The sequence below is a fragment of the Poecilia reticulata genome, linkage group LG22 (assembly GCF_000633615.1).
Source record: "Poecilia reticulata strain Guanapo linkage group LG22, Guppy_female_1.0+MT, whole genome shotgun sequence".
Classification (NCBI taxonomy): domain Eukaryota; kingdom Metazoa; phylum Chordata; class Actinopteri; order Cyprinodontiformes; family Poeciliidae; genus Poecilia; species Poecilia reticulata.
The window spans coordinates 23,269,851-23,283,126 of NC_024352.1; the positions used below are offsets into that span (position 1 = coordinate 23,269,851).

The window sequence follows — 13,276 nt, forward strand, 5'->3', positions numbered from 1 at the left end:
TAATGTAGTATGATTTTGACACCTAATTCAATGAAATTTTAATCAATAATTTTGGTGTTTGATTATTCCATTGTGTTTTAATACGTTTTAATTTTTAAGACATATTTTAATTGTTTGAAATACATGTATTTGTATTTATTGTGTATGTTTTTATTACATAAATTTAATTATTTATGTAAAAATGACATATTAATTGGATTATGGAACTTTTTGGCCCAGAATAAAATAAAACTGAATGCTTGGAAGAAAAGAAACAATTTTTAAAAAGTGTTTCAACATTAAAGATGGAGGTTTAGTGATCAGTTAAATACAAATCATTTAGATAAATGTATAGTAAAATAATTCATATTCAAATAATTAGAACCATTTTGTTTTGGAGGTATTATGTTTGATTTTATAGTTGTAGTGACAGTCAAAGTGACAATTTGAATTATGTTTTGATGGACAGCAGCAAATAAAATTAATTAAAACAAATAATGACGCAATTCTGTAAGAATAATTGTGATTACTTATGTATTCTATGAATTCAACAGATAAATAAAAATGTTACGGATTTAAAAATTATGTAGTGTATTGAATTATTCTTAGTTTGATCTTTTTTTATGAGGCTTTTGTCTCTTTATATCTCAGTGTCAGCATATTTCAGTGTCATTTTGGGAAATAAAAGGAATCCTGAATGTTTGGGATCAAACCTCTGGGAATGCTCTGCTGCAGATGAAGACATTTCAGCATTTGACTTTTTCTGCTGCTTGGATTTACGTTTCCGTGTTTTGTCTCTAGGAACTGGATAAGAAAGGCTGCGGCCCAATCACCACTGAGATCCTGGAGGGACAGGAGTTTTTCTACGCGGAGGATTACCACCAGCAGTACCTGAAGAAGGTCCCCAAAGGATACTGCGGCCTTAAAGGGACCGGGGTTTCCTGTCCCATTGGAGGCAGCAAGGAGGAGCTGTAAGGCGTGTGTGGAGGCGATTATAACTATAATGATACAAAAAGGAATTTTGTTCAGCAAAAAGCAACAAAATGAACCAACACCCTAAAATATGCTAAAATATATGTACCATAAAAATATTAAAAATTTGTGAAAATATTACAGTTTAAAGCAGTAGACTGAAAATAAAACAATGGAGTAAAGTAAAGAAACCTAAATACTGAAGAAAAGTGGAGCTTTGATAAGAAGGAAATGGAATTAGTGACAGATTTAACACGTATGAAGCAACAGAACCTGAAGATGTGAAATGCAACAGAGAAGTTGAAACAGAAATAACATTCAATGCATATTCACTCTTTATTATCTTTTGCATATTCAGTCTGAAAAACATACGACAAACTGGAAAATACTTGATTCCAGTTAGGAGTGGGCGACATGACGAGAAAACACCATGAACCTTTTCAATTTGGTTTTTACATCAAAGTCAGAATCACCATTTTATCACCATTTCCAATCATTCAAAAAGCTCAGAAAGAAAAACCCAACGGACAGAAAACATCTTCAGACAGATTAATATTAGTTTGCACAATTTTTCCAACTTGTGGGGAAAATAAAGACACTCTAGTCCACAAAAGTGAGCACCGTCTGATAAAATGTCAGGTTTAAAAAATGACACCATGGTGAGTCATTTAAAAAAATTTCCACCCATCTGATTTTTATCCTGCACAACACCCAGGGTTCTCTGGTGTTAACTCTCCCTCTGAATGTTTCCTTCAGCTCAAAAATATACTTTACTTTTATAAAGTACACCTTTCAGGTAACACACTCTCTTCCTACATTAAAGCTAATTTGTGAAGCTAAAGAAAAACTGATCAGAGCATAGAGCAGTAATGCATAGAACAGATGAACGTGCCATCTCTCTGCTGTTTTGTTCTGTTCCTCAAAGACCCAAGATCTTCATATCGCCCACTTCTAATTCCAGTATATCTACATTTAACCACTGGATGGTTGTTGCATGTAATCCTGAAATGATAGAAACTCATCGGCCACTTTATTAGCTCCACTCTCCCACTTCCAGGTTTCACTCTGTGATGTGATTGGTTGAGTCGCTGTTAGTTTTTCCAGGTAATCTAACAGGCGTACCTAATAAAATGGCCAATGAGTGTACATAAACAGTGTCTTTTATATAATTTTATGTTATCCGCATGTATTGGAACTATTAATAAGCCTGAAATTACATATTTAGACTTTCAGCTAAAGTGTGGAGATGTGCTGCAAAAGTCACATTTATAACACAAAAAGTGCTTATTTTTCTTTTACAAAAAATAAAAAAACATTCAAGATGAATCGGTAAACTAAAGTAAAACAGAGACCTGATGTTATTTTAGAGAAACAGTCAAAATGTTTGGACTGCAGCTACACTCAACGTCCACACGGTGGTGGTATTTCTTAAACATGATCGACTTTCACTTGTTTTTTCATGTTAAAAATCATTATCAAAACTTTTCTTATGTAAACTTTCTAAACTAAAACAATCTAGAAAACAAATATAAAGGTGCTTTGAGTCAGATGACGTACAATAACTGTGAAACAATTGCTAAATATAAATCGATTGCTTTATATCCAGTTTTCTATTGCTATTGTCATTTATAACATTTCGTATAAATTTTAATTAAAAGACACACTGTAAGCTGTATTTCTTATCTCATTTAAGAAACAATAAACCTAATCTCTTTCATATTTTTGATTGTTGCATGGATGATTTATTTCTATGCGTCAGTATTTGTTTATGCACACACCTGCCCACTATTTTATGCTATATTTATAAACTATTTTGTCCCGTCTGAGAAGGGACGCGCCACAGCAGCGAGGGAACATCTGTGACTCAGACGCGCGTTTAGAGAGGACTCATTTTAGAAAGCAGAATGAGAAACTCTGAGCCTCTGTGCTCTTTGTCTGGTTCGGTTTTTGCTGAACCCCTCACCCCACTTCTTGCAAAACCACAATTAGGATAAAAAAAAACAAAAAAAAAACAACGTATAGCTGAACATCTTAAAAATACAATCATTCAGAAAAGAAACAAGAATTCTCCGGAAACCGTTCTGCACGCCGTGTTTTTAAAATTAAACACACGGCTGCGAAAGTGTAGTTAAAAATGAAAATCACTCTCATGGTTAGAATCCAAAATACAGAGATGATATCTAGAAAAAGCTTTCTGGTCGACCGCAGTAGTGTGATTCACCCCGCTCTTGTTTTTCCCCCTCCCTCTCCGCTATCTCTCTTTCTCTGTCTGTGTGTATGTGTCACATCCTGACACCTGTGTGTAGGTGTGGACCAGGGCACAGGTGCAGGTGCAACCTCCCCGGGCCTATTTTAGTATTGGGGCAGATATTTTTGCATGTGTCTGCATGCAGGAGCCGTGCGTGCGTGTGTGTGTCGAGGCATGTGGAGCTGCGGCTTGCTTGATCGAACTGCTCTGAGTGGTGTGTGGTTTGGCCAACAAGCTGTTTTCCAGAGCCTGCTTATACTTTGCATGTCAGTTTGATTTTTTTTTTGTTTTTAACAGTAGATAACCTTTTAATAAAACGAGCTTGTTGAGTTCCTCAGGTTTTGACGAGCTCTAATCGCAGGCTGGGATCAGTGATCAGCTTCTCCGCCACCTACACCAGTGGCCTCAGCGAGCTGCTGCTGATTTCTGCCACACACACACACACACACACACACACACACACACACACACACACACACACACACACACACACACGAGGTTCAGAATGAGTCGAGATGTGCTGCGAAAATTTCATGCAAAAATGAGTCACGTTTAGAAATAGCTGCAGGAGTGTGTGGTGTCTTTGTGATAGGTTAAAAAGGGGCATGGAAATGCATGGTACTGTCATATAGGCATCCACACAAACACAGTGGGGCGAGGCAGGACAGGAACCAGGCTGTGTGCCCATCAGACAGAGCCTATTGTCTGCAGATGGGCTTATAATGGCCCCACAGCTGGCCACAAACTGCGTCTCTCGCTCAAACCTTTTAAGAACACATCTCTTAGTTAATAGGTTCAATAAAAACCCTCCTAATGACGGATTGAGCAGGTTTGTGAAAACAGGTGGCGCTGTGAAAGAGTGGGCCACGTGGAGATAAAGGTGTCGGTTGTTTATCGGAGGTTCTCTGCACTTTTACCCACACACACACACGTCTCCACCAGCAGCAGCAGCTCCGCACGCCGTCCTGTACCGCCGCCTAATGCAAAAGGGGAGCGCCCACGCAAAACGAGCAAAAAGACACCAAAAAGACACCTTGCACAGCCGTGCACCCACGCAAAATGTCTTGCACTGATACGCTCTCTATTGTGTCCTCCTTTTCGCAGCTTTCTATTTAACTTCCCTTTGACGACATCAATAGATCTTAACTTATTTTTGCGCTGTATTTATACACATGATTGAAAGTTGCTTTGTTTTTTTGGCGTTTCCTGTTCATGTGCTTTGCAGTAACATAATTTGTTGCTTCAGACACCAGCACGGCGTTGTTTGGTAGGATGTATAAATAGAACAATAGCTTGGAGTTGTGCTGTCCTACCAGCTGGAGAATGGCTGTGCCGTCTTGTTCTGCTCACATAATTGCTTCATCCAAATTGTAGAGCTCCAGCAGGCATGCTTTAGATATGTCTGTTTTCTACTTTTTTTTTTAATTGCTTGTACATTTATCTCCTGATGATATGAGCAGCTATGTGCGGGGTTTTTCAGATGCCAGATGTGTTCGCATCCCCTCCCATGCTCTCCCTTCCCCTCCCTCTGGTTCCTGCAGGGGCACACGGTCTCAATCAGAGCGTCGGGGCTCCAGGAACCAGAGCACAGCGGCGTCTCTGTGCTGCCCAGAGAAGTGCAGCCTTGTCTGGGTTCCTGCATCTGCGGCTTGGGGGCAAGCTGGGGAGAGAGGGCAAATCCTGGTGGCCCCTGCAAGCTGGTTAAACTCCAGGTCCGATCTGTGGGTGACGATTCAACGTCGAGGGAGAAGAAGGAAATAAGCGCAGCTACTGTGCATGTAGTCATGTGAAAGTTAATAAAAAGGTAATCTAAAACGGGTTTGTGTGGCGCGGCGAGCTCACACATGTTCTCACACACAATGGTTTTTAATTCCACTGAGGAAATGTGACAGAGTTTGTTCTCTGCCCCTCTGGGATTGGAGCCGTGTTTCGGGTGGAGGGCAGCACGTGCTGCAGGGCCCAGTTGACTACTAACTGGCCCACAGGCTTTCTGGCTGACGGCCCACTCCGTGACATGCTGCACCTGTCAGCCTGTGTGTTGTCAGCCATGCTAGCTAGCTCAAGCTACCACCGCATGACACACAGGAAACCCAGAAATAACTGCTGAGTGTCTTCAGTGCAGTTACTGTGCACTGGGGGCGTGCTGCTGACAGAAAGTGGCTGAAAGAGGCTTTAAAGGAACAGGAATACCGGCTGGGACGGCGCGGAGCGTTAGCGTTTGGGAGCAGGAAGAGAAAACTGGAAGGGAAAGTGAAACACGGAGATGCTCAGCCTCTCTTGCACCTGTGCATGTAGATTTGTCTGGCCTTGATTCAAACCGGGGGATGAAACATTCATATGGTGCGCAAATTTGCCAACATATGCAGCATCCGTTTATCATTTAGATAACCGTCATCAAAGACCATCTCAACCATTGACATTTTACAACCGAGACGCTGAGGCAACAGTCAAATTTCCAAAACATCTTCCTCCCCATGTTCATCTTGAATCTTTATCTGCTCTGTCCATCTGCCTCTTGAGTCATCTCAGCCTCACCTCACACAGCTGTGCAAGTGGAGGAAAGTTTTAACGTTGCCAGCGAGCGCCGCGATTAGAGCTCGACACAGGAAAATGTTGTGCAATATTCAGGCTTTCAAGTGGTGATGTGCTGATGTTTCACCATTACGTGGAAAGGAGGACAAAAACAGGACAGACGCACACACACACACACACACACGTACGTACGCATGTTGTGTTTGCATTGCAACATGCACTGTTTTCTGTGTGCATGCCAAAGCCTGCTACTTTCTGCCAACGGTGCAGATTGAATCTCAAGTTGAGCCAACATGAGATGGTGGTGTGATACTGTCTCGCTGTGTAGGAGAGGAGCAGATTTTTTAAATTTTTTTTTGAAACAAGGAAAAGAATAATTAAACGTCAAGGAAATGAGAAGATGGAGGGAGTGAAAGAGAGAAACGGAGGAGAGCTGGTGCTCGCTGCACCAGGAGGAAGCTGGGTCTGATGCCTCTCCATGCAGCTGTTCCCAAACACCCACACTCTTCCTGTTGGAGTGTGTGTATCTGAGCAAGAGCTAAAAAAAATACTATTTTGTCTGTAGTTTTGGTGTTTTACTTCCATATATGGAAAGACAAACTCGTGTTGTTCAGCTTTGGGTGTCTTTTTTGTAAGTAGCCTCATGTTTATTGTTTTAACGTCAGAAGAGACGCATGAGAAAAGTCAGCTTCATTAAAATGTTGAACTTATGTCTGATTCAGATAAACAAAAGTAACAAAAAGCTAATAAAAGGTGATTTCAGTCGGTGGAACAAAACGTGAAGTATCCACCAGAAAACGCGGCTTTCTCCGGCCCCCACTGAGGTCTTGTGTTTCTTCAAACAAAAGCTGGCCTCAAAAAACATCCGCTGGTGGAAAATTTGGCCTGTCGCTCAGTGAATGGAAAGGTTTGAGGTGAGAGTGTGGCCACACTGAGGTGTCAGCAGGGTGTGTGATTGTGTATGCGTCAACTATGTGTGTGTGTGGCAGTCTTTTTAGGTTTCGTACCCAAAGTAATGCAAAGACGTCTTTCGTGGACCGCATTGCTGCTGCAGCTAACCGGTGGGTGTTCTGCGTCGTTGCTCACTGACCTCGGAGAGTCACCTCCAGACGGCTCCTTCCAAATCCTTCAGCATGATTTAAATATGATTCACCTTTTACCAGTTTATGGTTTCTGAGTAACATATGAGGATTTGCAGTAAGTGCTATGAGTGTTAATAAGCCATAAATGTATTAACTCTGTTGTAAATTCCTAATGAGCGCTTTTCGAAATACAAATCATAGCAGCAGCTTGTAGGAGAGTCGTTCGTTTTGACTGACATAAAGTCAAAGTTTTTAGCTCAGATAAAAATACAATTTATTCAAACGTGAACTTGTAGGTTGTAGATCAGATTAAAAGTTGAACAGAAACTAACACATAGATGTGAGCTGCTGCTAGTCACACGTCTGTTTAACATGACGCTATTAACGACCATCTACTTCACATCGCAGATGTGTATTAATAAAAGGTGTGATGGGGCTGCTGTGGTCTTCTGAGGCCAACTCTAAATAACTTTTCTTCATTTGAAACTTAAAGAAAGATGAAGCAGATTTGTAGAAATGCTGCTGCAGCTGTAGCAGCCAACTTTATAGACTCAATTTAAAATGCTGTTTATTTAATAAACCAGGACAAAGTGGAAATATTTTCACATTGCGTCGCATCACAACTGAAAAATTCAGCTTATTTCACTACAGCCTCACTAAGTCAGTAGTTTATAGATCTACGTTTTGCTGCAGTTAGATGAAACATCTAGAAACTAATATTTCTAATTGTTACAACATTTAAAGCCTCATTTAACAAAGTTTATCCAAATCTGGTTTTCTGTCACTTTTGCTTGCAATCGATTTAAAAATAAATGTTCAAAACTTCAAAAGTAATGCTTGTTGAAAAGGTTGCGATAATGAAACTTTTTATTTAGTCTTAGAAAAAAATTATTCCATTTTGTAAATGAGCAACTGGTGTTAAAATTATTAATTTGAAGTAAAAAAAAAACAATTAGATGTGAATAAATGTTACCAGCACCATCTGTCAAACATACAGTATAATTTTTATTACACTTTTACAGTTTTTTGCAAACTTTTGTTTTAAAAAGTAAAGATAAAAGTTCAATTTTTTTAATGCTGACTTCAGTATTGGTGAGTCCTAAACCCTTACTGTATCAACCTCAACTGTAAAATAAAAAAAGCCCTAAAACATCAATTTTGAACTTTTTTTGAGAAGCTCAGACTCAATATTTCAGATCCAGATTCCAGTCCTGAACTTGACTGAGTGCAGATGGTAGAAAGTTTAAAATTACTGCATAATCAACATAAATACATTTCTCACACATTTATAACTAATAAACATTCAATGATGCCCAAAATCTTTACTGGATGAATTTGGTTGTTAACTGTACTTTCATATTTCAAACTTTTGACATTTTTGTTGTATTTTTGTTACTTCAGATTAATAACATTACTCAGATTTTGTTCTTCTAAAATCTTAAAACAATTTGCAATGTTATTCCAGCCAACTAATTTAATATATTAACATTTATGCATCGTGTTCATAAGGTAATAGCATATTCATTAATGTTTAATAAACACATTATTGTTAGAGAATACAATACTCTGTCACTATTTGATTACTTACATTACTTGTCCATAACTAATAATGGTTTATAAAGTTGTCATAACTTCATCAGTAACTGGTTAATTCTTATTTATGAAACATCTATAGTTTGGAGTTTCCATCAGTGCTGAACAGAAAGGGTTGATACCATCTGTAGTTGTTTAACCCAAAAATAAGCAACCTAGTCAAATTTTGTGCTGTTTGCACCAACACAGTCAAAGTTATTCAAATATATATAAAAAAACACAAAGAAACGTCAAGGAGGACAACAAATAAAGAAGAGCGTGTAGAAATGTGGCCACATTTAGATTTGTTATGGATTTTTAAAAAATGATTTTACGTTTCAGATAAATCCTAGTGAGAAATTCCCCTTCGACTTCACTTTCTCTTCATCTCTTCTGCATATTTGGCCTTGTTCATTGACATTTTCTTTCTGTCACACACTTTTCCCCCTTGTTCTCTCAGGCCTTGTGAGATCAGTACAAGACACAGGAGAGTGTGAGCTGTGGTGAGCCACAGACCAAAATAACTGGTACTTTTTTTTTTTATAAAACACATGTACATCCACCCACACATAAAGTCACACATGCGTGGCCCGCTTCAGACAGACACTCGCTCTCACAGAAGTTCCTTTTTGCACGACGATCCCGGGGAGAGACGTGCAGCTGAAGCTGGACGGAAGTGAAACTGTCCACATGTGGACACCTTGTAGGATGGAAAGTAAAAGCAAAAGTTTCATTAGCGCAAGTATTTTTTCGTATTCCTTGAGTTTCCCAGAATTTGGCGAGACACCACCCTCCATCTGTCTCACTTTCTCACTCGGTCTTTGTCGCCTTCTCTCGTGACAGATCCTGCAGCCTCCCTGTCAAGCTGGCATAGTGGCATCATTCTAAAACTGGTATTAGGCATTTCCTGCTGCGTCCGTTGGCGGGTGTAAGGGTGTGTGTGTGTGTGTGTGCCTGTGTGTCAGCGCGCTCGTGTGTGTGCGTGTGTGTCGGGGCGGAACGCACCTGGTCCACGCAGCTGTGGGGATCCTAGCAGGGGGGAGACAGAGAAAGAGAGAGAGATAGAGGAAGGAGAGAAAAAAGGAGGGATGGGAGGAGATCAAAAAATGGGGCCCTGTGTGCTGTAGTGGGGACCCACCAAGTTCAAAAAGAACCAAGAGCAGTGGGAGAAACTGGAGGGTTTTACGGCTGTGGCCGTGATTTTTACACACCGAGCCAAACGACTAGATCTGATATTTATATCTGTATCGATCCAGATACTGAAAAAAATTCTTTATCGGGTATCAATGTGCCCGATCCATAACGGCAGATCTAGTCAGTCTAATTCTATGCTTTATTCTCTGAGTGACATCAAGATTTATTATTTATTTTGTATTATATTCAGAATTTGCTCTTTCTGAACCATTTGAAAGGTTTGTTGTGTTTTCACGTTTGACCAAAGTACTCAACCTCTTGTTGTTACATCGGTTGTTATATTCCTAACTACACCGACTGAACAAATCAAACTTGTGTTGTTTTTCCATGTTTGACCAAACTTCTGAAGCTACTGGTGTGTTTAAGTGTGCAGTACTGGTGCGGTAATATCAAATACATTTGTATTTCAGTAACATTTTTTCTGTGTTTAAAAAAAAGAATCATTTTAAATCAATCAGTCACTGTTTTTCTGTATCAGTTGATGCTGAATCTCAGATATCTGTATTGGTATCGGAAGTAAAAAAAAAAAAGTGGATTGGTGCATCACTCGTAAAAACTGCCACACTTTTAAGATCTGATCTGGAAATTATCTCTTATTTCATGGAGAATTTGTGGATCAGGCAGTTTTCCTTCACAACATCTGATTTTAGCTAAATGTATCAGATTTATACGTATATTATTATCTTGATTTGCCAAGTTTGTGTACACAAATAAGGAATTTCATGTTAATTCAACATTCCTCTGAACAAATATATATAAAAAGATAGCATTAAATGTTTTTTTTTCCTTTCCTATATATGAAATTATATAAGATTAAATTAGTGCAAACGGTATGAGTCTGAACACTGACTGTTAGAGTTACCTGAAGTTTAAGCAATTTGTGTCCAGGATGTGTGGGGTCTGCAGACATGTTAGCTGCCCTTTTCCTGACCCTACACATGTACAAGTCGTGGGTTAGAGGGACGGTCAACTCTGATGTTCATATCTGTTCAAGTTGGACTCATTAGTCCGATTAAAATTACCTGTTGAAAATAACCTTTAGGCAGGTATAAAACATACTTTTCATTAAGCCCATATTTGTATGTAAAAAATGTTTTTAATTACTCTGGTTTTATATTTTGATCTTAAATGTCATGTTTTCATTGACAGTAAATGGAAAATCATCATAATTACCAGAAAGTAAGGTTTAAAAACATCAGCCTGTGTGCAATTGAGGTATATAATGTGTTTAATGTAGCAAATAAATTCACTGAAACAATGAAGCTTTCAATATTATAAACATTTATTGAATATGATGATATATTCAATGTATAACTGAAATAAATTAAATAAAGCTCCAATAACCATATGAAATACAGGCAACATTTCAAAAGACAATGTTTGTATATTTATTTGAAATCCTTTGAAATGTTGCATATCTTTTAAATGGTCAGTAATTAACACAAAGTAAAACATTTACCAGTTGTGTGGACTGTGGAGCTTCTCACAAAAGATTGAAACTTTTATGTGGACTTTCAAAAATCATAGATTTTGTCCTTGAATCAAGTAAAAGGAGTTAAATTAAACTGTCTACATGGATGCAGTTCCTCTGGTCCTCTGCAGAGGGAGCAAGGAATCTGAGGGGGAAACTATGGAGCAGATTTCACCTTGCAGACTGATGGCCGGGACAAACAGGCCAATAATACAGGTGGAAACGGCTAAATAATCCGCATTATAGGCTCTTTAGCCGGTAAACAAATGTGTTTACTGACCTTTTTAATTTTATTTGAAGAGCACAAAGCTTCTTCAGGATGCAGCAAGAGCACAGATGTGCTCAGGAACACACAGAGATTGTTTCACAGCTGGATGACCAGGGAGTCGTGAGCACTGGAAGGGCCAAATGGCCGGGTCAAAGGTCAAACCACAGAATACTGCAACAGAGGAAAGAGGAGCTCAAGGGTATCAAGATCATGGTACGCAGCAATGCGCGCGCACACTCTTATTGATGTTTTTGTCAACACAACTGCAACTCCTGACCTCTCGATCCAGATGGGCAAAGAATGCAGAGACAACACTCCTCCTGCTTTAGCATGCACAGAATTTGCATTTCCACATCATAGCTTAATACATTTTTTTGTGGAATATGATAGTTTGTGATGCATTACTCATAGGATGTTTGAGTGTAGTGCAAAGAAAATGTATTTGCACCTTTTTGTTTTGTCCCTCTTCGATATTTCAGATCATCAAAGAGTCTGACCGCACACGCAAATCAGTTTTCAAATGATGATTTAATGCAAAACCAACCAAACTCTGAATCAAGCAGAAAGATTAGCCAAAAAACTGAACTTAGAGTCAATCAAATCAATCAATCTGCTGCCGACCAGATGCCTGTTAGTAAAAATACATTTATGTTCACTGTTTCAAGCACCTCACTGAAAAATAACACCTGGACTCAAGTGTGTTCCAATCAGTGCTGATCAGACAGAACCAGTAAATCTCTTCTTCTGCAGACCCGGGTGAATAAACACAACAGCCAGATGTCAGAGCCGTGTGTTGTCTTATTATTTTATAATTTTGTAAAAAAAAAATATATATATATATATATATAAAAATGGAGTTTATTTACTTTATTTAGTTAAAAGCGAGCCACAAAAATTTGATTCTTTTTAAGTGGAAACACAAAAATAATTTAGTTTTTTTCTGTGTATCTGCTCATTAATAAACTAATCATCTTTTTTTTTTTTTTTTTTTTTGAGTGAACACATTGCCCTAAACAATTAAAAACATACCCGTATGTGTAGGCCGGTCAAATTTGCATGTATTCCAAGACTTAAACGGCTCTGGGTTTGGATATTGAACACCATTGTTTAAATAATTTTCTCTAGCAGATACAGCATCATTCCTTCTGTCACAAAATGAAATATTTTGTTTTTGAGTTCAGTCATGAGGCCATGCTAGAGCCTGAACTTTCGACCAACGCCCCTGCAGCTCCAGGCTGCTTGTTGATGATGCTCAGCAGAGGAAACGACAGGACTTAATCACAAAGAGGTGACCGGACTAATGTGTCACAACCTGAGGTTCTAGTTAGTGCTCTAAATAAAGCAAAGTGGATTTAGTGTGCTATTTCCAGATTTCCTACCCAGCATGACCTTGAGCTATACATTTCTGTTACTCTCTGTTTATTCACGCCCTTCACCGATAATTTAGGAAATCTATTCTTAGACAGAAGTCAAATGGGATTTTCAAAGATTGTGGTTTAAAACAAACTCTATCAACCTTCAGGTCTTCAGTCTCCTGTGTTGTTACTATTTGTTAACATTAGTCAAATCAGCCTGTTTCAGCGGTTTTTATTGCAGCAAACTGTGAAAAAGGCATCTGAGATGCAGCAGATAGCATCTGTTCTCGTAATCTAACCAGCAACTCTCATTTTCTGCACTTCCTGGTCAGTTTGTGAGGCGACTTCAAATTACCTGTAAAGTACACAAGACCTCTTATCAGTGCTCTAGGAAATGCGAACATTCATGCTTGGGTAGCGATGCATGCTGGTGAAGCTGGACTCAGCATGCTGGACCCTGATGCAGCACTGATTCATTCAGAGGGGGATGGAGGCAGAGGAGGAGGAGGAAGAGCGTGAAACGAGATGTGAGGAAGGTGACGCTGCAGCCGGAGTGATGGATGGACGAGAAAACTCAGAGATGGGATCTTCGCAGGCTTAATG

At 39.1% G+C, this 13,276-nt stretch overlaps 1 protein-coding gene across 3 annotated transcripts in view; it reads left to right on the top strand.

The window, feature by feature from the left end:
• The window catches only part of msrab (methionine sulfoxide reductase Ab), a 68,474-nt gene extending 58,450 nt beyond the window's left edge, over positions 1-10,024 (top strand). For 2 of the 3 annotated variants that reach the window (XM_008399961.2, XM_008399962.2), the window contains 3 exons: positions 781-950; positions 3,258-3,281; positions 4,741-10,024. In XM_008399961.2, the coding sequence (XP_008398183.2) occupies positions 781-950; positions 3,258-3,281; positions 4,741-4,960 (414 nt within the window). In that variant the 3' untranslated portion in view covers positions 4,961-10,024. The remainder of the gene's footprint in view (positions 1-780; positions 951-3,257; positions 3,282-4,740) is intronic. The other variant, XM_017302484.1, reaches the window with a different exon arrangement.
• Positions 10,025-13,276: the final 3,252 nt, after the last annotated feature.